Genomic DNA, 25,659 nt, shown 5'->3' on the forward strand with positions numbered 1-25,659 from the left:
CAGCGCTATGCGTCTTATTATTACAATAAAGATCAAGTGGAAGCTGCTTCACGACAAGGCCAGCGTGCGGTGGCCTTTTCCTACAGGGTGTGCTTACAATCAGACTAATAGACACCATGGGTGTCAGACTGGGCCTGCTGTTTTGTAAACTTACACTTGCTAACCTAGTCATTATGCTTGCTCCAGTCAAAGAGACTGACTTCTGTTTGATGTTATTTACTGAGGGGTTTTGAAGCGTTATTTAATATACCCCCTCAGGGCCTTTGTCCTCTCGCCCTCCTCGTTTTTTATGTGTGTGAAGTTCGACTGCTCTGGAAGCAGAGGAGGAAGAAGGGCTGCTATATTTGCGAGCGCCGATAAGCCACGAGGGTGCTTTAAATGAAGTATGACACCTGGTGTAAACCTCGGAGGGGCTGCAGGGCATCAGAGTGGGTGCCGCTGTTAGAGCACCACGCACGCATGTTATCCTCTCGTCTTCCGGAGACTTATGACTTCACGGCAAGTTTAGGATTTGGGGAGTTATGCTTCCTTAACTTTGAGAAATCCAACTAGCAGATACCACCCCTCTCCCCCTCCACCCACGGCTCTCTCCCCTGCTGACTGGAAGGTCAGACGGAGCATGTGAGGGCCCTTTTCCTCCCAATTAGTCTGCCTGCTAATGAGGCCCCACCATCCCTTCTACCACTGCCATCTATCCCTCCTTACCTCCACACCTCCACCTCCCTCCTTGCCTCCTTTCCACCATCAATCCTGAGGCCCGGGCTGCCTCTCTCTGCCCACTCCGCCCCTCTGCTCCCACACCACCACCTCCCCACTGGGTGTAATTATCACGCAGCCGGCTTATAAAAACCCTGCAGCACAAGCCAGGCACTCGCCCTGCTAACCAGCAGCCGCAGCATGGGGTTGTATTTTCTTTTACCTGTGAGCTCTTTCGTTCTCTTAATATTTCCTCGCTGATTCTTTGCTTTTTGTCGAACAGCTGAGCGCCGGATCTGATCTACACGTCCTGGGCTTGTTGTCACTGGGCACCGTCACATGTTGCTGTGTAGCAGGATCCCCCCCCTCAGCAGAGGTCAGAGGTCACACTTCCCGTTTCCTGTCTCTGCTGGGTCATCAGAGGGTCTCCCTGCGAGGGTCAGGGACCTCCTCTGTTCCTCCTCTGCCTTTTGTTTGGGACGGCGGTGCTCTGGGGGGCACCGCACAGTTGAGGCTCCTCTCTGGACCTGTCAAAGTGTTAACACTTCCTAACTTTATCATTCCCCTCACATGTTCGCTGCCTTTTCATCTTGCCAGACCCCCATATTTTTGCAGTATGTGGTGGGTTCTCTGTCTCTCTTTTTCTCGTTAACTGCCCCCTCCTCCTCCCTCTGCTGTTTCCTACCACCCTCAGTTTTCTTTTCAGGTTTTTCTGCTACAAGCTAATCTACAGCAGAGCAGCTAGCCCGCTGACGCTGCTGCATGTTCAGACCTCTCTCCCCAGCTGAGCGTCCGCCGACTCCCGCTAGGTGTGATCATGGGACACGCAGTGACAGTCTGCTGATGTTGAAGTGGAGGGTTTCTTAGCAACACATGACTCTGGAAACCACGGCGATAACGTGTAAAGCAGACGAGCAGCAGACAAAAAGAGATTGTCTGATGGGTGTAATCTGATTTAGCGACCAGCGGCCTGTGCAGGAATGAGACTTTTTAAACTATTAAACCCCATACAAACAATCGGGCACATTCACAGACATAAATCAAGATTTTCATTTGGTTAGCCTCAAAATTCAATTGCAGTCATACCAGATATATTTAATGCCAGAGGGAGAAAACTCCAAGCCTTGATCTGCACTGAGTATGTTGAAATCCGGTGCTTTATTCCTCCAGAAGACGAACAATTTATTTAATATGTACAGGAGTTTTCATTAGCCTTCATAGATTATATACGAGAGGAACAAAGTTCCTGCCAACAACGTCTAAACATCCATTCAGGATTCAGTCCAGACTATCTGGAAATAGACTTATAGGCTTAGTCAGAAAGGTGGAGTGGACACACGCCCAGTTTAACGCAGGACCAGAGAGCTACTTTTTTCTCTGTGAGTTCTGTTTCCGACTGGAATGAACATCAGGAAATTAATCTTGTCTGCATTAACTGTCTGAGGCTGGGCTCCCGTTGCGTGACATTCTCGACCGCGGACAGATAGAGGAAGACGAGGAAGAGGGTGAGGAGGGGGAAGAAAGAAAAAAAAAAAAGAAAAACAGAGAGAAGAATGAGACAGCACCGTTCCCCCTCCTCTTTACATTTCAGATTCAATAAAAGTTGAGTAATGAGTCGAGGAGAGCGGGTGGGAATGCAGCGTCGTCCGAAACGCCGCTCCGCCTGCTGAGGAGGCTTTCCATGACTCACTCTGTGGAAAGTGCCTCCTGTCATTCCTCTGTCTGTCTCTCTATCTGTCTCTGCTCTCCCATGATGTGCCCCATTCATTTCCACTCACTCTCTCTCTCTCTCTGGGCTCCAAACAAGGACGTCTGCCAGCGTGATACAAACACAGCAGCTCAGAGGACATGAGGGGATTAGGTGTAAGGAAAGTCCATTTCCTTCATTTATCAAGAAAAATAGTCTGTGATGTGTTTGTGTAACATGGTGACCCGGACATCGGCTTCTACGCTGCTTTGAAAAAAAAAATGTGCTTTTTAGTTTTACAGGAGCTCTGATATAAATAGCAGACAATTAGAGACTGCAGTGTAAAATGCAGCAGCTTATTATTTTTTTTAACCAGCGCCTGGAAAGCACATTAGAATTATGCATGTTACACTATAATATAAAAAGAATGTCTCACTACTGAATTTCTATAATAATAGTTTTTAACAATGTGGGACATTTTCTTACGTCTGGACGCAGCTTCTAGACGTAATAATTCAGCTGCACTTGAAAGATATAGAAAAGTGTGGGAAGAGGATTTCTTACAGACTAAGACACACAATCAGACAGTTAAACATGTTGAAAATTAGGTTTCTGGTTATCAAAACTCATTTGTAGGAGAAACACAGAGTGAACAAGAAAGTAAGTACCTTAACAGCATGTTGCAAATGTCCTTTAGTTTGACTTTCTGGTCAGTTTTAACCAGATTTTCTGTGCAACAAGGAATTATTCTTTAGTTAATTTGGCTAAACTGCTTGAAACTCTCTAAATACCTGCCCCATGAGACTAAACTTTGAGACAAGACAGCTCGTGAACATATCATTTCTGGCTTTGATTGAAAATTTAAAAACAAATCTAAGCTTGAATTTGTGATATTTCATTATCAAGCACATTTAAAACCAGCCCACATCATACGGCTGCAGCTGACTTGAATGTCCAACCTATTTACGAGGTAGGGTAAATATGTTCCTGTAGCATTTCCTTAGAGTCATGTTTCTGGCTGTGGATGCAGAGTTATCATCCACTGTCCCGCCTCCGAACTCTCCAAAGTCAACTTGATGAATGAGCAAATGTTGAGCAGTTGCAAGCGGAGCATCGGGGAGGATCCAGCGCTCCCTCGTGAGGATGGTCTTACACCCACGGATACAGCTTTCTGCACTCATGCCTGATTTTCATGCGCACAGGTTTTGCGACTAATTAAACGTCACGGACACCTTTACACATAATCGTAAGCCATCAGTAACGAGTATGTTTTGATAAGAGCAGCTTTGAGGGAAGTGCATGACTCAAACCCCCCCGAAATCAGGTCAGCTGTTTTTATCACCGTGTTGTCTAAAAACAGCACGTGACGACTGTGTGCATTTTAAGTCTTAAACTAAGTGCAACATAAAAAATCGTGGCTTTTGTTATGAGCCGTAAGTAGGTCTGCTCGGGAACTTAATCCTAAAGTTGTGCAGATTAGATTTGCAGACAAGATGTGTTGAGGCATTGATAGAAACATTCAGAGCAGCAGATTCCGTCTGGGCCGAGTCATGAGCAGCTTGTCCAGACACGTCCTGTGCATGGAAGGAGGACGACATAACACGGGCCCTGATCCCAATCGCAGACGCTGACAAGAAGACGTTTTTTTTTTTTTTCTACGTACTTTCTGCCTTCATTACTCATCCTCTTGCCATGTCAGTATCACTCATTCACTTCAGCAGCTCCTACGTTTGTGCACTGGTATCCCTGTGACTCGCGGACAAATGTGCAGCAGGGGCCTGGATGCCAGCTCATACGTAAAAGACCACAGCTGATGATCAGTGAGCAGGTTGAATTGTATCAGCGCAGGTCAAGCAGCAGCTCTGAGGCTCCGTCGCAGCTGTCGTGTTGAACAGTGACCCTGTGTGGAGTTCATGTCATGTGTGGGAGGCAGTGACAGACTTGCGGTTTCTGTGTCTCTGTCTGGGCTGGTCCGCATTGAGCAATCCGCCACATGTTTGGGCTTTGTGTGCAGCCTTTGAGCCCATGTTTCCTTGGTGTGACTTGCGCTTTTGTGTTAAAGGGAGGTGAACCCTGTGGCCTGCGGGATGCCTATAGTCGCGCTGATTACATGTTCTGTGTGTCCAGCTGTCTGTCCGGGCCAGCTCCTCGATGCAGCTCCCGAAACTCGGAGGAGAGAGAAGAGGCGAAGAGCGAGAGCGCCAGATTTCCTCTCTTAATGGAAAACATACTGAGCATTTCTCCAAAAACATGTCTCTTTTATTTGTTTCCTCCCCGCTTCCTTTTGCTTTGGGTTTTATTTTAATTGCAGAAGATTCCAGTTCAGAGCTGCTTGAGGTTTTCTCCCTCTTGTGGTAAATCTCTGGAGGCTCTTGGCGGATCATGCAGCGGCTCAGCCGTGCCAAATGCGCAGCGTCACTTTCGACACAAACATACATCCCACCCCTCCCCGCTACCGCAGCCGTGGCAGAGGCAGGCAGCCAGCAGGCCGAAGCCACAGCACCCTGCCACAGAGAGGTACTGCCCTGCCTCCCCCCTGTGGAGCAGGGCACGGCTCGCTGCTATGGCTCATTTAGGCCTCCGCTGTGATTACATAGCCAATTTCTTTTTTTAATTCTCAAAAGCCCATCTCTTTAATATTTTTTTTTTTAAATCTGTTGCTCATGTGCTGATATTTATAGCTGTGATCCTGCTTCTGTCACATGTGTGTCAGGAACCTTTAATTCCAAAATTTCAAATTGTCAGAAGTGTCTGTTTGTCGGCCAGTCGGTCCACTGCTTTATCTGATTTATTACTTGGTCTTAATAATTAACACATGGCTCAAATTTGGTACAAATATCCACTGTCCTTGGAGGATGAATTGTCCTTATATCATGTTGTCACTACACAATTATCACAGTCAAAGGAATCCATGATAATAATGTCTTCAAATCCAAACAAATTTGTTGTGGGTACAGTCTGGCTTGAAATTTATGTCCTCCCTCCCTGGCATGATCTAACATGGTGCTAGTGGCGTGAAGATGCACAAAACACACAGCTAACATGGAACATTCCCACAACATTGGCTACCAGTTCTACTAATTATTTTTTAAAAAAGGTTTCAATCGAATGTTTTTAAGGATATTTTCATTTCCAATAATGTTACTATAATGAGACAATATAATGATCTAACATCAGCAGAGACAGAATGTTGTCAGGAATGATGTTCTATGATTATGAAGGAGGAATGTTCTCAAACCAACATTCAAAACATGTTTTTCAAATGTCATCGAGGCCTCAGACGAATTCTATAAAACGTTCTTGTAATCTGATATGTTAACAAAGGTGGAACATGCTTCCTACAACTTACCTTTTTGGGATGTTGTTGAGGGAACATATTGCAGAACGTTTTCTATAAAACTGTTCCCCAATGACAACAAAGGAAGGACGTTGTCAATCCAACATTTGGAAAATGTTATGGAGACCTCAGAAGACATAAAGTTCCTGTAATGTGACATGTCAACAAAAGTAAAACTTCCCGCCTGGAATGCTCTGAGAACATTTAGGGGACGTCGTTGATGGAACGCATTATAGAATCTACACAACGTTCCCACAATGAAAACAAATAAACATTCTCAATGCAACAGTTTTGAGAACATTTGGTGATAACATCGTTAGGACATCTTGAGCTATCTTAACTTTAAAAAGAACATCCTGGAAACTAAAAGAAAACCTTCTCAGAACATTTTTGGAAAAAAGAAACTTCACGTAGCAAGTGTTAGCATGCTAATGTGCCAAACTAGGATGGTAAACATTGTGCCTGCATGCTAGCGCTGCCATTTTTAGGATGCTAGCATTAGCATTTAGCTCAAAATTGGATGGTAGCATTAGCATTTAGCTCAAAGCACCACTAACAGGGTCTAACAGAGCAGCTAGCGCGGCCGTGGACTCTCAGTGTGTCTTCTAACGTCAGCAGACAGTGAATCAGAGGACAGCTTGTCTATTTATGTGTTGAGGAGAGTTTGTGCTGGAAGCTGGTGAGTTTCACAAGGCAACGATCACACAGACTGAACTCTAAACAGAGGTACAGCAGCTGGTGATGATGGTTTCCCCCTCGATCCTCATTCCTTTTTTTAGGTTTTGTTCTGAAACACCCCGTCTTTCCCTCCCGGCTTTACAAGTGTTTGTTTGCCTTTTAACAAGGTTTGTGAGGCGTCCCTCCCCTTGCAGAGTCCGAGCGAGTTGCCAGGATACAAACCATGAAAAGGAATTTCAGGACCTCAGTAAATCTATGGAGGACTCTGGCAAATGCAGACAAACACATTTCAGTCTTTAACAAAACAGTTCAGTACATTAAAGTCCCATTCATCACGGGGAGAGTTCACTTCTGGGCGTTTTCATGTGACACCCCGGGGCGCTGGGCTCTGTCAGCAGGTGGCGCTTTGCTGTACGGCCTCGAACTGAAGCGAAAATGTTCCTGCGGATCCGCAGTCCTGTCTGTGAGTTACTGTTTGTCCATCCCTTGGTCTAAGTGACCAGGCTTTTAGAAATGTTGTGGTCATCGTCCGTGTATGGCCTCAATGTTGGGAAATGAATGGAGGTTTGTTGGGCAGCCATGCAAGGAACAAGGTGATGTGTGTTCCCGCTCTAAACTTCAGAGTTTATGTCACTTGTAAAACCCAGATTGACTGGCTTGTATATGCAGGCGAAGGGAACAGGGTTGTTTATCTTCTGACTGACGTAATTCTGCGATTAGCTCTGGGGTTTTTTTATACCTCCGCTCTCTGCTGCACACACACAAACACACAGTCTGAGCCGAGGCAGACGTCGCAGCTGACCTGAGACAAGGCCCATATGAACTCAATTTTCTCCCATAGACAACAACCCAAAAACAACAACAAAAAAATGCATGCTGACGTATGCAGATAGGAAGGAAATCGATTTAAAAAAAAAAAAAACAAACAAGAAGGAGGCAGAGCGGCGAGATGAAAGGATGCTCGGAGGGCAGGCGGCTGGAATTTAGCACATCTGTTAGTTTGGCAGGGCTCTCAATCATGTGCGATGTTGTGAAGCCTGAAAGATGGTCAGAGCGTGGCAGTGTAGGTTGTATCCAAGCTCACACACATGTTTTTCAGCCCTGGATACAAGAAAAAAAATGTCTATGTTGATCTAAAGCTACACAGAGTTGCTGTGAGGGAGGTTTTTCTTTTAAAGGCGCCATGTTTCGCTCATTAAATGTATAAAGTTCTCTATTCCTTCATACTTGGTTTAAGAGGAATTTAAAAATTGTTAGTGAAATTGCTCTACAGCACTTGGACATTTTTTTATTATTTATGAGTTGATTAGTTTACCGCAGCTCTCAATAAACACTTCTGGTATGTGTTTCACAACATATTATGAGCTTCTGTAAATCGGATGGGAAAACATTTGAGTCAAAAAGAAAGTTTACAGCCCAGAAAACCAAAGTTGATGTTAATTCTGTTTAAAAAAAAATAAAAAAAATTGTATTGCATACATACAGAGGAAATCCTGAAGAAATGGGAGAAGAAACACAACAAATGCAGATAGATAGATGCAGTTGAAACCAGAAGTTTACACACACTGTATAAAAAGACATGAAACCTTTTTCTTTTTTTTTTTCTCAATGTTTGACATTAAATCAAACTTTTCCTGGTTTAGGGCAGTTAGGATTAAAGTGTGCCTCCAATTAACTCAAATTTTGTCAATTAGCCTATCAAAAGCTTCAAAGCCATGACATCATCATCTGGGCTTTCCCAAATAGTTTGAAGGTGTAGTAATCTTAGCGTATGTGAACTTCTGACTTTGAAGAAAGTAGTAAAAAATTATCTCTCTCTCATTATTCTGGTAAATTCTCCCTGGCAATTTTGGTAATCCTAATTGACCTAAAGCAGGAAAAGTTTAGTCTGATTTAATGTCAGACAGTGAGAAAAAAAAAGGTATTTTTATAGATCGTATGTAACTTCTGGTTTCAATCACTGCCTGTACATAAAAGTTATTAGATTCTCAGTCGATGTGCAGAACTCACTGGATTATGTTTAAGGATTAACTGGAATTCACTGACTTAAAGAACTACAAAAAAAAGTTATGTCTTTTTATACAGTGTATGTAAATTTCTGGTTTCAACTGTAGATAGATAGATAGATGGATGGATGGATGGATGGATGGATGGATAGATGGATGGATGGATGGATGGATGGATGGATGGATGGATGGATGGATAGATAGATAGATAGATAGATAGATAGATAGATAGATAGATAGATAGATAGATAGATAGATAGATAGATGATAGATAGAATGGGCAAAATAAAATAACTATAAAAATATATGAAACGTATACAGTTTATTATAATTGTGGTGGTTCCTATAGATTAAAGTGTAAAACAACAGAGAGGTCATGATGTAATTAGCATATACACGTACAGAGTACACCGAATAATACTTGCACAATTTAAGATATGGTAAAGTGATCCTGTGAAATCAAAACAATGCAAACATACAATTGTAAATGTACTGAAAAAAAAATCCACGGTGTTTGGCACATAGAAAAATGCTAAGAAGGTCAAGGGCGACTCTGATTTTGTCTCCAGGTGGTAAGAAGAAGAGATCAGCTTGTTGTTGGGGCACAGAAGGCAGGAGCTTCAGTCACATAGATTGCTCACCTATTGAGTGACTCAGCAGGAACAGTCATTAAAATCAAAATGACATCTGCATGGAGATCAATGGTCAAAGCATGACAAAATGTAATGAAACCGTGGTGGACAGTGCACATGTGAGGACCATAGTGCTGTTGTGCATCAGTGCAAAAAAGGAAAAGCCAAAGAGCAATCTTTCACAGGAGACGAGTCGGTGCAGGATGTGATCAAACTGTCAACAAGAACTGTCATAAAGAGGGATATTATCGTAGGACTACAGTGTATTAACCATCATAATAAAGATGAATGTGCGTTTAAGAGGCCTACAGTCTGTGGAACAAAGCGATAGAGTCGGATGAGTAATTGCAAATCAATAAAGATGTTCTGAGGGATCATCTGTAATCATCACATTTATGAAGTATTTCCATCCTGATGGGATTGTTGTCTTCCAGGATAAAAATGACTCAACTCATGGGGCATGAAGGGTTAGCGAATGATTTAAAGAGGCTGAAAATGATGTGATTCATATGCTGTGACCTTTACAGTCAGCAGATCTTAACCCGCTTTATGGGAGATTTTCAAGAGCTGTCTTCAACTGTGCTCTCTACCACCATCATTAACACACCAAATGAGGGAATATCTTTTGGGGGGAAAAAAATGGTGGTTATCCCTCCAGTAGTGTTCCAGAGGCTTAAAAAAAACAATGCCAAAGTGCACTGAAGCTGCTCTGGTGGCATATTATGGCCCAACGAGACACATTGTGTTGGGTTTTCCTGACATTTCTGCTCGTCTAAGAGCTATGGCTGCTTTTTTTTATTATTCTAATCGTGTTTCTATCAGTTTTTATCTGCGGTCTGGTTTTGTATTGCTGCCATCGTGGCGAGATCTTCCCCGCAAAAGAGGTTTTCAAGTAAAAATGGGATCTTCACCAGCTCAACAAAATAAAATCTGGAGATATTACATATGACATTAACAGTCGTTTTTCCTCATCCTTCATTCTGCGTTTTTAATTTTAGATCCTGAGGCTTTGATTTCCACTTGGGCAGAGTGTGTTATGTGGTGTTATTGCCCTGAGACAACCACTCAAGACAATGATGTTTGCCAGTAACAACACAATCACACCAGTCTGCTTACCCCACAGTTTCTTTTTCTACCAGTAAATTACATGGACATGAAGCCGCAGCCCTTTGAATGAATCACGTTTGGACAAAAATACAGAAACTGGCAACTATAACAAAACTGTTTTCCTGCCTGGTGATTAAAATAAGAGTTTGGTAAATACAAACGCTTTTAGATCTCACCGAGTTTTTGTCTGGAATTCCCCTCATACTGTTATAATCACACGGTACGCGCTCGGATCAAAAGACAACCCTTATTTATTTTCACAGCTTTGTTAAACCATTAATACGCACCGGCACATTCCGACCACAGAGTGACTCATGAAGAGGCTGAGAGCATTTTTAACGTCATTACCTTTCTCTTTTTTTTTTCTCCCCCTTTTTTAAACCGCTTCCTGTTTGTCCCCACAGTTGCTGCGGATCGTGACGGTGTCCGAGAAGCGCTGGAGAGCCCGGTCGCGTGGAGCCGGAGCGGACGGCTGGAACGACGAGGGCGAAGACGGGTTCGAGAGCGGCGACTGCGACGACGAGGACGAGTGCACCGGCGTGTCGGGGCTGGGGCCGCCGCCGAGACGCAAACGGTTACGCATCTTCGCAGGTCAGACCCACGTGTGTTCAAGCCGCATCTCGAAATTAACTTTAATTGCATCTTCTGTGGTTTCAAATGAGGTGCCCGCTCTCCACATTGATAAATTCAAATTACCCTAAATTGGATTTAAGAGTCGGACTGTGAAAAAAATAGTTGGGCACAAGCTATTAAGTTGTTTGTGCCTGCAAACCAAATTAAAGCTATTTACTCTAAAACTGTGCATGAATAGATTTGGCCTGTTTTGAGGTGAGTCAGAGTGATCGCAGTCCAAACAGGCGGTGGGCACACAAGCAGAGAGGTGTTTACATGACTACTGTACATGTTGACACCACTGTGACACTATGCAGCCGGAGACGTGAGACTTCCGCAGGTAGCCGCTTCGCCTCGACCTCCTGACCTCTCCGCCGTCAGCTCCGTGAAAGAAACGTCTGACGTTCTCCCTCGAAGCCAGACAAAGAACATTAAAAAAAAAAAAACGCTACAAACTGCTGTAAGAAAAGAAACCAAACAGAAGAGGAGGGAGAAAAACAGCGAGGGAGCAGGAACAAGCAGCTTCGATACGCCGACACAAAGCCAGCGCAGCTGAGCAAACACGGCAGTGGGAGTAGTCCTCCTGTCGGGGATGTTGTGGCAGAGATTTGGGTTTGCCGGGCAGGGAGCGGGAGCAGGAACCCGGGGTTCACACAGGAATCCTGCAGGGCCATCACTTCCAGCAGGCTGGGCCGTGAGAGTCTGATGCCCTCTCCTACGCACTCCTGTTAGCCTGACTCCACAGTTCTGCCTCAGTACGCTCATTATGCTTCTGACTTCCAAGCCGCTCAAGGCTCCGCGTCAGTCTCCACAATTTTCTCTTATCCGCTCTGTGAATTACGAGATTAGATGTTTTTAGCGTTTGTGTCTGCAGGCACATATACGCCTGTTTGTGCCTGTTTGTACACGAGCCAGCGATGTTTGCAGACCTTGAGAAGTCTCTCCTCATTGGCAGATGCACAGATAGCTGCTGATAGCCTGCAATGACCCAGCGAAGCGCTGAGCCAGCACCGACTGTTTTGGTCAAACAGGGGAACTGGAGTTCAAAGGTCGACCTGCAGAGCACGAGGCCTAATGGGCCGCCTGTCTGTGCTCTGCTGCTCTGAGATGGACGAGAAGGATCTGGTTTCACAAAGCCTGGACCGGATCGATGGTGTGGCGCGCACACACGAGAGGTGGGGAAAAGGTGACAGGAGCCACAACAACAAGGTGCAGACAGGACAGAAGCAGGGCTGAGACCCCCGACGCAGCCGCCTGTCAGCCTGCTGACCGTCCAGAGGATGTTCCCGATGATTGATCTCTGCTCACTCATTCTCTGCACAGGTTCCATAACCTTCACATAACTAATACCGCTCACCCACAACACACACACACACACACACACACACATACACACTTCCCCTCCTGACCAATCAAACCTCATGCTACACATTCCCCAGAGCATTCCAGGCCAGGGGAGCTATTCCAGGACAGGGACCCCCCCACCAAACACACACACACACCACCCACCACCCCCATCCCTCCACAGATAGACCCACAGCCAGGACTGGTTACAGCTTTACTTTACAAATCATTAGCGGATGTAAATGTTTTATTTGAGCGGTGGGAGATCTGGTGGATTCCGGTTTTTTGGCTTTATACCACCTGACCAGCTTTAATCAATTACAACCGCACACATGTGATGAGGTGAAAAACACATGTTGGGACACTGGTGATGATCAGATGATTAGATGACTTGTCTCCTGCTGCTCAAGATGCACATTGTTTAAACCAAAAACCCATGTCATCAGTTATACAGTCAGCTCATTAGCTAACATTAACCTACATGAGCCACCAAAGCTGATGGTAGAAGCAAAACCAGTGAGTGTATTGAATTACACGAGGGTGCATTTTATTGCACGTACATTCAACATTTGATTTCCAAAACTAGCAGAGTGTGTTTGCAATGTAGAAAGACAGCTTCTGATACCTTTTGGACACTACTTGGATGTAATGCTGCTCCATAATTATGCAGCGGACATTCATGATTGTGTTGAGGCCATGGCATGTACAACACTGAAAACACCCGTGACTTTATTTACAACAGCTGCACTGTGTCCACCTACACAAGCAGGATGGGGACTGCAGCTGCAACTACCCTATTATGTGCTAATATTCAGTATATTAAGTGTGAATTAACATTACCCATGTAGAGCAGTTTCTGAAGGAGCAGTAGCCCCATTGTTGTTGTAGCATCGGTGCAAATATTTCATAAGGAAACTACTTAACAACATATGCATATATATTCACAAGCTGAGCGACTAAAGTCTCAAATATGGTTACTGTAAGTATTTAATTTTTTTTTTTTAAATCCTGCTGCTCCACCAGAGAAGGGAACAAGCCACTACACAGCTAAGTCTTCACAGCCAGTTCATGCTTCACACCTCTGCGCATTCACAAGGATCCGTAACTGTTCTCTGATTGTATGTGTGCCAGGAAACAAATAGACCTCATGACAAATGCTTCTTTACGACAGCCTTTGGAGGAAAGGCTGTGCGAGGAGATCCTCTGTTGTCCGAATCAGTATAATACATCATTAAAGGAGTAACTGAACTATTCCCTGCCAGGCTTTGAAGGTGCTGTGATTTATAGCGACATACATTCCACTGCAAACACAGTGGGAAGTTCTGAAATCTCCAGAAACCCTGTGCTGTGTTCTCTGTGTTCTGTAACAAACTGCTATGTTCTGTAAAAGGTGCACGGACACAGCCTATCAGAAACAGTTTTTTTATTTATTGATATGCAACCATCTGTGTAGCAGGATGATGCAAACCTGTTAAAATGTGATGTATTGAAGTACGAATAAAGCCCCAAGCATGTTTGTTGTCCAGAAATCTGCATCTGTGAGTGCTCAGGGATGCAGAAACCATGAACTGGGCTTTATAGGCAAGTAGCACCACTCAACAGCGAGCTGGGTAACGCTCTCAGGCACTTATTTTGGGCTAAAACAGACCAGCCAACTATCTAAATGAATAATAAGAGAGTCATAACTGCCATTTCAATGGTCATCAATACATAAAACATAGAGCATATACAGCATCACAGTTCAAATTTGATCAAACCGACTCAAAAACTTTGGTTACTTCGCCCCTAAACAAGCTTTAAAAAGCAGCTTCCCCACAAGTTATACCTCGACTACTTGTGTCAGAGTGATAACACGGTTGTTAGTGTTTCCTTGTTCAGTTACTATAAAACAAAACAGCTTTTCCCTCTGAGAGATGGTACACGTGTCAACAGCTGCCATCTCCTCCCATAGATTTCTATTTGAGATTCATAAAGTGGCAAGTTGTTCCCTTACCAAGTCTCTGATTATGCTCTCCAATACTCTTATCGTTGAAGAAAATCACATTAGCTAGCAGCTAACATTAGCACACAACCTTCTTCTTTTGGCATCAGAGACATATTGGTCGAAGCTCAAGTGTGCAGCTCCTGTGCGTCTCATTTTGATGTGCCTTGTGAAGATTTTGTAGTGAACTACAGAGCAGATGAAATTTGAAGTTTAGAATTCTAGTGGCCTTAAAAAATGGTTGATTCACTCTATAGTTGAAAATATAATCATGAACTGATTTTACTGTCTCATACAATTAACCATAGATTATATAGTTACAGTCAGAAATTGCATCTATATGAACACACGCGCAGTGATTGTGTGGGTTCATGTGTGTGTGTCTACGGCTTTCTGTTAATCCATTAATCTAGGATTCCATATGACTCGCCTTTCGCTCACGATGAGGGCTCACCTGTGTTTCTACGCCTTTCATGCACACCTGGTCTCTGCCTGCACGGCCTCTGTGGGGGAACAAAGAACGAGCCTCCATCTCCACAGAAACCTGCTCGCTGATTTCCCTCAAAGCCTCTCTTCATCCTCTCGTCCTCACTTCATTTTTTTTTTTCTCCTGCTGTCATTTTACATTTGGGATTCAATACTGTGACAATGCAGCAAAAGCGAAGCGTTTTAAAGCCTTAAAATTGAAATAAAGTGAACCATATGTTTCCAGCTGAGTTTCAACTCTTGAAGTTCTCGAAATAATTGGCAGCACGGTGAAATATAGCAAATCGCTTCTGTAGTTTCAAGGTAATGTTTTTTTTCACTCAGTCAGTTCACATTGCTATCAAAAGGAGGAATTAATCCACATAAACGTCTCTTTCTATAACAATTGTCCAGCCAGTTTCCCACCACTCCTAAAGACAGCTGTTTAGGACTACAACTGCAAGACTAAATGACTTGTTAAGACATTTTTTTTTATGCATTCATTAGTCTGCAAGTGAACAGTTGGTGGGCTCTGCCTCATGTGTTTTCTTGCTGAGCTGGACGAGCTGCTGCTGCACCTCGCCATGCTCAGCAGGAGCCGCGTGAATAGACCTCTTGTTATGTTCCTGCGCTCAGACGTTCGGTCACTGTAAGCACCGCGAAGGAAAGCTGTTCATTTGGGAGCCCTCGAGCATTTTTATCAACGCCGGGGGTTAGCAAAAGACAAAGTGAAAATATTCCTGTAATGCGAAACATGCGCTTACGATGAGAGGCTGGGCTGGGCTCACCTTTCAGGTCTGCTACAAATTTTGTGGCTAGAACAAAGGAGCGGGTAAAAAGAAAGAAGGAGGCGATGAAAGAATGCGGAGAAAGAACAGAAAGAGACAAAAACACCTTTGATAGCTCTAAAGGTTGATACACTGGGAAACCTAAACATTCTTTACTCTGTATGTGGGTCGAATTAACAGCCGTACGTGCTGCCAATACGAGAACCCGGTATGTTAATTAAGTGCAGCTGTGACCCCTGACCCCTCTGCACCTGATAGGTGAGTCACACGGCGCCAGTCCTTCACAGTCGTGTTTGCCACATGTCTTCATCAAAGCACCCATAATCCAGACACTGTTGACATTAGCGGCACTGGATGCATCCGCTCATGTACGCCGTTTCCTCCTCATTTAAGCCCCATATAGTTTCATAGAGCTGATTATCGGAGCTACTGCGCTCGTGAACGTGGCTCTCGGGTTGAGGAGGCATCGACATGTGGCTGCCAGGTAGAGAAGCCTGCGTGCCACAGTTTAGGCCCGAGACGGGATCAGACGATGCACACGTGAGAGGACGAGTGCAGGTGTCCAGGTGGAGGAGGAATCTGGGTGCCCACATGGCCTGAATAGACTTTCAACAGCACGCAGACATGGATGATACCGAAGCACAAAAAACATGCAGACCTAACCAAAGTAACACAGTCTGAGACGTGCCCCCATGCTGATTAAATCATCCACGAATCCTATAGAATAAGAGGAAACATGTGAGACTGATGAGGCCGTTTTTCATTTAATATGCTGTCAAATCTACCAGGATACCAGAGAGTTAGAGCTGAGTCACATGGACTCAAGTTTGAGCAGGAAAAATATTGTTCAAGTCCCTCTTAATGTTGATTTAGCTCCAAAAAGCTCATCTCTGTGCATCACAGTTGCATATTTATAAGTTTCTTCCTTGAAAATGAATCCCTTCCTGCCTTAAAATGGCTTATTTTTTCTGCACCAGAGCTGTGAAATCCCTGCATCTATCCATACCTCCACTTCCACCACTCGCTGCACCCTGAGCACACCAGCTCACCTACAACTCTGGCTAAAACACTGTAAAACTATGCTTCACTACAGCTTTCTGTTTCTATTTAATTGCCAAATGAAGTGCACCTCTGAAATGTCACAAATCCCCCAGAGAGCTCTTAAACAAGTGATTTCACTCTGCAGACTGCCCACTAATATATGAGCAGTCCAAGCTTGAGGCAGCATATTATAATGAAGTAGTGCATCCTAATTGTACTCAAACTGCACGCAACAGTACGTGCTTTGCTTGAGCAGTTGTTTGTAAAGAAAGAAAGAGGAAAAAATATGCAATTCAGTTGTGCACTAACTGCCCCCAAAAAAAAGAAAAAAATCAAAGAAGCAGAAGAAACAAACCAAACTTTCATCATGTACACGAGAACAGTGGAAACAAGTGTTGTTTTCAGTCAGGCAAGCTGTGATTATTCTTTCATGTCAGCTGGTATTGTGCATGTTTTACGCTGTCCAGAGACAAACACAACAAAAGAGGCCCATTATACGCATGAACTCTTTTCCGAAAAAGTCCAAAACTACCACATGTAAGTGTAAAAGCTTTTTTGTGAGATTGAGAATCTTATTTTTTGCAGTTTCCATTCGGCTTTTATAATACAATGCTTCAAACTGTGCATGAAAATACGGCATGGAAACACAGCTAATGACAAGCTGTAGCACTGAAGCAATTTAGCCATACAAGTTTGAACTGGAAACTGATTCTGAAGAAGAAAAATGATGCAGAAAACTGACAAGATTGATTCCTTAGACTTGTTGAGACACTCGTATGAAACCCTGGAAGTCTGACTCTGTGTTTCTGACACTGTCATCAGTGCACTGCAGCTTCGAGATGGAAATTCTCAGATATGGTGTTCGCTGTTTGTTTGCCTCATGCTGTGGCCTCCAACAAATAAAAGACAACAGATGGACAAGTAAAAAAAAAACTTGCCTGGGCTTGTTTAAGATATTCCATGGTTAGCTATTGTTAGCAGTGTGGTTTTAGGGATGTGTTGGTGCCACCTTGAAAACTTTTCCACCACCTTGGTTTACCAACGATGACACATACTGACCTTGGTAATTCCTGATCCCACAGGCAGCAACACCATGCTTTCATTTATAACCATGTACCTGCAGTGTCATTGTGAGCAGGTTAGCATGCTGATTTTTAGCTTTAAAATCAAAGTTTTAGTCTCACACAACAGCATAGTTGAACACTTGTGGTCTTTGGTATTTTATGCCCACTGAAATACCGACGAGAAACAAAACTCTTTCAACCATCTCCAACACTGGTGCTTTGATTTAGATGGAATCTCAGTATCTTAAGCGTGGCTATGAAAAAGCACAATTATAATTAGAGAAATATAAGAGATATAAATAAAAGAACAGATGTTGTTGCTCAGTTTGTGTGATCTGCAGCCTCAGAGAAAATCTAAATCATCATTCCAAAAAAGACATTTGGACAAAATGCCTGCTGCTTTCATCCTTGGCCTGCACAAGGATCGTTTTCTCGCCAAGTGAAATCTGTTTATGTTTTACATGATTAATGATGAATAGAAAAGTAATAACTGTTTTCCAAAATGGATACATAATATTTACTGGAGAAGTCTTAAACTGATGAAAATGTGAAATCCGTCGGGGTAGATGAGGCGATGAAAGGGCGGATGGTGGCGGCGGTGGAAGGGGCTGATAATGCGTAACACACTGGAAATGTTCTGACCCAATGTTCTCCGCGACCATCCCTCCTTGAGCTTATAAACAACCTCTGTAAATTCAGCCAATCCTCCTCCTTCCCCACCTCCTCCACGCCCCTCACAAAAATAATGAAGCTTGCCACCATCTGTGTAAACAGGCTTGGCTAGCGAGAGCTCCATCTCGTTCTTGCAGGCGCCGACCACAAGGCCCAATGTGTCCCCGACTCTGGGCCCGAGTGTGGTGGCAGTGGAGGGGAAAGATGGGAAAGGAAAAAGAGGGAGGAGAGGAGCAAGGGGGATGAAGTTACCCTCTTATTGGACTCTTGTTGGTGTTCCACCGTGGAGCTTTCTCAAATCAATCCAGGGATAAAACCCTTAAGATTAGCCAGAAGGCAGGAAGAAGAGCCCTGGTTTTAATTTGTGTGGATACAGGCTCACAGAGCTGCCTGGGTTCTCAGCATCTACATGAGGGGGGCCCACCAGCATTTGATTCATTTTGTAGGCCTTTGCATTTTTCTGTGTTTGTGTGTGCCTCTCGGAAAAGCGTTTGTTTGCTCAAGAGCTTTATTTACATTCACAGGCACTTTTTGGACGCACTAAATTGATTCCAGGCCCGTTCCTGGGTCGTGTCCATCAGCTCAGCCACAGTCCACAAACACTCTGCACACAGCGGGACCATTCTCGAGGCCCCGCCGCTCTGCTGCTCACCGCCACAGTGACACACAGAAGCCATTTTGTGGGAACGTCTTAAAAGCTCAGTTGAGAGTTTTGCATTTTACACGTTAACCCTCTACGCTCACCTGCGCCTCCTGAACTTCCCCCTCTGTCCGTCTCGCTCCGGCCTGCTCTTGCTTTTCCAGCCCACTCTTGAAAGCGAGTCGACGGTGCAGCGAACATCGCAGGAGTCGTGCTGTCAATAGACTCCGAGCTGCTGGAGGAAACCGCAGGCTAACCACTAAAAAGAGCTCAGACAGATAGTGAAGCCGCTCGACAGGAGCTCTCTGTGTGTACAGTCAGAGCGGCCAAATTGTCACTCTTGGCTGCATTTCTGCTCTGCCTTTCTATGACAGGAATGTAGGGAGAGTTCTGCTTGTTTGTTGGCAGGGACATTTGCACAACAAACACACGTCTCTATCTGCCAGCAACATTTTCTTCGCTGGACTGACTGACTGCTGGACTCTGGATGTGCACACAGCTTCCCTCATTGCTAAAAGATAAAGACAGCATCTGAAGAATGTGTTCCTCGGAGGCTCAGTGACCAGCACAAGGACGTCCCTTAAGGCCAAACGCTGACCCACCAGCTCCTTTGCACAGCCGTTCCCTCGCTATACACCAGCTCTGATAAGAACAACCGTTGTCCAATGCCTTCAGAAACGGCCCTAAACGGCTGCTAACCCCTGACCCTCCATCAGCACTGACCTCTGAGCTGCTTCACACTCCCTCTCTGTACGCCGCTCGGCTCCCCACCCAGAACGAGCCCCTTGCCCTCAGCACAGAATCACCTCTTTGTATGTTTGATTTGTTATGGTTTTTACCTCTCTCGCGCCTGCACACACTTTCCACCCTCGCAGCTTCGGCGGCGAGGAATTCTCGGTCAGAATTTATGCCTCTGTTCTGAGCTTTTATTTCTCTTCGAGCCCAGCGCTCTTTCTCCCTTCTGTGATCATATTAGCCGTTACTGGAAGCGGAGACTAAAAATACAGTGGAGTAAATCTAATTTGGACGGCGCTGGGAGAGGCCAATGGGTGCAACATGCTGGTCATCCCCTCTATGACACCACCTCCCTTCACTGGCCGTGTTAATTAATAGGTGTTGACTCGCATTTGTTCCACAAGCCACAATTTAGGAAGTGTGTGTGATGGGTTGGCTTCCCCCCTTTTGACAGGCTGTATTCATTTTCTTATCGGAGCAAATCCTCGGTCGGTTTCCTTCTTCTCCTGCAGTGGTCTGTTCCCTTTTTTTTTTTCCATACTTTGCTATGTCTACTTTTAATCACTTCTACTCCTTTTCCTTTTAAAAATCAGTAAACTCCAGTATCTGCCTCTCCGTCTCTGGCATCACGTCTCCCTGCCTTACTCTCTTGCCCTTTGTGTGGGAGGGTCCCTCAGCCTAGAATAACAGTGAGTGTTGTGGAAGTTGGGAGGCCAGAGCAGCTCAGAGAGCAGAGCTGTTGCAAAGGCCAGGGGCAGGGCCTCCTCTGGGCGTCCCGTTTGTCTTGGCCCGACATTCCCAGCCTCTCCGAGCGCCCCTGTGGTCGGCCTGTGGGTGTGGAGGCAGACGGTCACATTCCCGCCAGTCCATGGACGGAGGCATCCCGCACCGCTCCCTCGGCTCTCAGTCAGCAGCGACCCGGGGACAAACAGCCCTGGCCTGGTGTCAGAGTTGTAGAATGTGACCAACAGGCCAATAATCACAGTCTAGCTCCTTATCAGTTAACCCTCGCCAGATAAGACGCAGTGAATTCAGCAGCTCCCATCACGTCTTTGAGAACCGCTGTCTTCTCTGCAGCTGTCAGGGCGGCTCCCGCTCACACACCGGGCCTTCAATTTCTAAATTTGCTGAGTTTAATATATGAGTGAATAGTTTGCTCTGCGCAGATGAGACGAGCGATAAAATATTTGCTTTACCTCGGAAACCATAATATCTTTTAAGCTGTTGAATCTTGAAAACCTAGATCAAATTTGACCAGCTTAGGTGTGTTATGTGCACACATCGTCTGCCAATGTAGCAGCAATCTAAACCATCTCTCCCGTTTCATAAGAAGCACCTGTGTTTGAAGACTTAACATTCCACATACTTATCTGACCAAAAAAAGGCCTTTGTGCATAGCACACATGTACTGAATAAACTGTACCGCACCATGAAGGTACACACTCGCCGGAGGGGTTATAATAATGTGTCAACCGGCTGCTGATGTGCACACGTAGTCTGAGAAGTTAAATTTAGGAAGCATGTTTACTGGCAATGTGAGACAGCACAAATGAACAGTTTCCTGTGATTTTCTCTAACATGTAATCTTCACCTGTACTTGCGGCTTGCTGGGAAATACACATTTCTACTCGCTGGTGCAATTTTTCGACATAGTTTGCTTGTTGTGACAATTGTAAACGACAAGCCTCGGGCACCCGGCGGCGCTGAAAACAAAACTCCAGGCTCGCTCCCCCTCCCTTCGCCTGTCCTCTTTTGCACACACACACACACACACATATATATATATATATACACACACTCCAGCCACTGTTTGACCTGTTAGGGGGATCCAAACAAACATCCGCTCGGCCCCCCTCTAAAACCAGCAATGCCTTGGATGTATTGGTCTGTTCTCCCGAGGAATGGCCACTAAAGAAAACATAAATTTAAAGCCTGAATGCTGCCTCGGTTGTTGACTCGCATGTGACTGCCGTGCCTGCTCATTCGCAGTCCAGAGCCTTTACCGATCAATGGTCGGACTGTTGACCTCTCCCCTGGGTCGTAACTCGAGCTCGTAAGGCCACGATAAAGCCAGCTAGCAAGGTGGCGTCCTTTGCAGAGTGATAGCCTCAAAATGGAAGGTTTGAATGGATGAGCAGGAGGAGGGCTCTGCTCTGCTGAAAGCCACAAGGGCCCACATTGGTCACATTAATCACAGTTGGGACTGTGGCTCTATTTATAGCCAGGAGTTATCCATCTATTTGCCTAATTGTCCCAGCCTGTCCACTCTCCTGGCTCCTCCCTGAAAGGAAAAAAAAAGAAATCTGGATTACTTCTGTCTGTGTTTCCCTTCTCATTCACTCTCACTCAGTCTGTGCGTTGCTGCACACACACAGGCACAGGTGTTCATCACTAATTATACCGGGATATTATTAGTCCCAGCCCTGCGTAGGAGTGTAGGGGATCTAAGTTTGCATAGTGTTCAGTCCCCGTTGGGTTGTTTTTAAATCCAGCAGAACAAGGCCCCTCTGTGGTGCTGCTCATGTCAAAGTGTTTAAACTAGCAAGAAAAAGACCCTCTTCCCCCTGGTTTTAGGGATTTTTTTCTCCACTCACATTATTGCCGCTGTAAAGCACACCAACACAATGCGCTCCCACTTTGTCTCCCGCTCTTTCACAAACACGCACAGGGACGGGCGCGCACACCCCACTCAATCATCCGCACACAAACACACAAATGCGGACACTCATGCCCCCCCCTCTCTCCTGCCCTCCCTCTTATCCGCAGTGTATATAAAAGCTGTATCGAATTGCACCTTGAGCTTAATTGGCTCGGCAGTACAGTGCGCCGCTGTCGACAGTGACAAATCGTTCTTTCAGAGCCCCGGAGAATGTCTGCCCACTGCCATGTCAGAGGACACAGGAGGAGAAAAAAAGTTAATTGTCCCCTGGCCGGCGTTCAAACGATGTCGTAACTGCAAAGAAATTCGTAGGAGATGCAGTTCGGAGCTTTGAGGGTTTATTTATTTGCCTCGCTCCTCTGTTTAAGATGGTGCCTGGCAGCGTAGGGGCCCGAGGGCACTAGACTTTTGGGAGAAAGGGCCCCATTCTCTGTGTTTCTACTCAAGCATAGCCGGGCGAAGCCTTCGCTGGTCGCTCTGATCGCACAGTGGCTCAGATCAGGCACTTCCTCCCACTCCCATAAGGGAGAACAGCACACAGATCAGATGGGACAGCTAATTCAATTAGTAGCAATCTGTTATTTTTAGGAGCTCAGATGTGACAGCGTGCATGAGTGCGTGAATGTATACGTGCACGGACGCCAGGACTGTGTGGGAGGAGGGAGGTATGTCAGAAATCCACTCGCGGTGTTTGTGGAGGTTCTCTGCATCTGGCTTGACAGGGGACAGCTCGGCTCATAGCTGGCGTTCCTAACTATAGTGCTCCTTTATTACTGATATCCTCCTGGCCTCTCTCATAACTCAGCCTCTTTATATCAGCATTTTTTTTTTTTTTGCCAGACGCATGTCGCACACACACACACACACACAGGGAGGAGGATCTGCTCAGCGTCAGTATGCGAACAGCTGTGGATGCAGAGCAGTAAGACGGCAGTAAGTAAGAGCAGAGCAGCAGGTGAGCGTGAAGTCACTGCAGAACAGATGGAGGAGCGAAACGGGGAAAAAAGGGATTATCATTATGGAAAACTCGCTCACTTTTTTGAAACTTTTATTTATGTAACTGTAGCCTTCTCCAGGTCATTATTCAACAGAAGCACGGTGTCGCTAACCCCTGAACTGCCCCAGTGGAACAAATGAGTTAACTGCCTCGCTTGCTCCAGGGCATCTTTACAGTAGCTACAGAGCAAGAGGTGAAAGTTAAAAAAAAAAAATAATAGTCCGCTTTCGGTGGATAGTATCACCAGCATGCCCACACAGGTGTAATTTTCTCCACGCCGCCCCTGATGTCGTTTACACCTCGCCACAGACCATGTATGATTAATGATATAATGAAAACAAAAAGTTGTTATCCACAAAAATAAGTAATAGCTGCATGTGGGAGGAATTGAATTAATGCCTCCTGACAGTGCTGCGGCAGGACTTTGGAGGAAATTAAGGTCTCTGAATGCTGCAATTGTTTGTGCTTTTAGACATTTGTAAAGGGATACGTTCAATTTATCACAGACTCAGAAGTTGAGGTTTTACATTAGATCAAGAGGACATATTTTGTGCTCACAAAGGCTGTCATATGTGATTATATAGATTCTGTTTGAGGATTAATTCTGCTTTTTTTCCACTTATTTACTACACGCTTGTTTTCCAAACCGCTCGGCGCTCAATCGCTTGCACATGCAGCAAGTAGGAGCTCACAGTTCTCTTGAAGATTAAGAAAAAAAAACATCTCTGGAAGAAAATGGAGAAAAAGAATGTTACTGTAGGAGAATGTAGTTTTTGTTTGAGAAGCACTCGGTCCAGAGTTTTAAAAAAAAATCTCTAAAGCTGATAATTAACATAAATAACACAAAGCAAAATGTAAAAATGTCAAGTTGTGGTTTTTGCAGGGAGCTACGTGCTGAAAGTATTTCTTGGCAAACGGCACAAAATTAGCTTTAGAGTCAGAGTTTTCCACAAAGACGAGGGGCAGCCAGCCGCCCGGGGTAGCCAGCTATGGTGATGTAGGTTCATGCCCCCTAAAGAACAACTCTGGCCAGAAAAACGTTAATTTTCTGGCCTCTGGCACGTTCTAATATTTCTATTCCAACATATACACCAACGTTAATTTTTGCGTAGTTTATTAAGGTTGCGGCCCCTTTTGAAGTATTGTAGAGGAGAATATGAGACTTTGTGTGCACTTTATCCCCCACAGTCTGTTAATAGGTATTTATGTTTAGAACCATTGCAGCTCCTGAATGGTCACAACTTTAGGAGCTGAGAATCATTAAATCTCATTTATTATTTATTCATTTATGGAGATTTTTTTTATCCTAAATGCAGGACATGAATTTGGAGTTTAAAGGTTTCATTGTCTTAGTAGTGAAGCAAGGAGGGGAATCCAGGACAGGTGGAGGTGTCTGTCTGTCTGTCTGTCTGACTGACTGACTGACTGAGGAGGTTGTACGTGGCAGTTGCTGGCTGGAGCTGGGTTGTGGCAACACGCTGGCAAGGAGACAACTGGAGACGACTGGAACCTGAAACACAAGAAAGTCTGCGTCAGACGGAGCGAAAACACCGGGAAGCGAAACTATAAACAGAGTTCAGCTGAGGATCCTACCGAAGGAGCAGGCAAAACAATCTGGCAACGACCGGAGTGACAAGCTGAGGTTTATGATTAGTGGATGAATCTCCGGTGGGTGAGGTGATTTCCAACGAAGATGAGCAGCTGGCCACACCCAGGCGAAGGCCTCAGCCATAAAAATCTGGATATTTGGCAAAACTAACATTTTCCTCCACCTTTGGGCCTCGCGTTCATGTGCAAATGCTGTTTTAGGTCTTAAAACACCTTCTGAAGTTAAGATTTTTTTTAAACTCTGGTTTATGTGAAATTTCTTGCAGATTTTTAAAAAAACGCATGGTGTTGCTTTGTGGGATGACTGTGTGCTAAAAACAACAACAATATAAGATATATATAATGTAGTTTTTCTGTTTGGTTGGCACTAAGAGTTATAAGTTTACAACCTAACGTGGTTTTCCTGCAACACTTTACTGGCACACTAAACCCTGTCTGTCTGCTGTTATTATCACTTGGTCCGCAGTGTCTTCAGTTTAAACCCAAAACTCGTCGGCAGGTTTAAGGGGCATGTTATCTTTTTAAAAATTCTCCAAAATTACACAATTTTTCAGAGCCAGAAACTGTAAAAACCAAAGACAATCACTGGATTTTTAAGGACTTTCTAAAAGTCCTTGAATGTGTGATGTGTGACCTCCTGGTTCCACTGGAAAAATTAGCCAGAACTAAACCTAACATCATGATATTTATCAAAATAATACTTTCTTTTTCAAAAAATAGCAAAAAATCAATTTGCACTACATCCTGTAAAAAACTAAATTGTGCGTTCCTGATGTGCCAAAAACGTAGAGTTTTTGGGTGAACTACAGGCTGAGTTTATATACATTCAACATGGTGACACATCTTTTTAAAGTCGATTTGCAAAATAGTGTGTAAAAAAAAAAACTACTTTGTAGATGTTATAAAAATT

At 44.6% G+C, this 25,659-nt stretch overlaps 1 protein-coding gene across 1 annotated transcript in view; it reads left to right on the forward strand.

Moving 5' to 3' along the window:
• gpc3 (glypican 3) overlaps positions 1-25,659 on the forward strand; it is a 142,266-nt gene that overhangs the window by 112,018 nt on the left and 4,589 nt on the right. Inside the window, exon 7 of the mRNA XM_008282187.1 lies at positions 10,548-10,734. Within this exon, the coding sequence (XP_008280409.1) occupies positions 10,548-10,734 (187 nt within the window). The remainder of the gene's footprint in view (positions 1-10,547; positions 10,735-25,659) is intronic.

This window comes from Stegastes partitus, unplaced genomic scaffold (genome assembly GCF_000690725.1).
Source record: "Stegastes partitus isolate 25-593 unplaced genomic scaffold, Stegastes_partitus-1.0.2 Scaffold263, whole genome shotgun sequence".
Classification (NCBI taxonomy): domain Eukaryota; kingdom Metazoa; phylum Chordata; class Actinopteri; family Pomacentridae; genus Stegastes; species Stegastes partitus.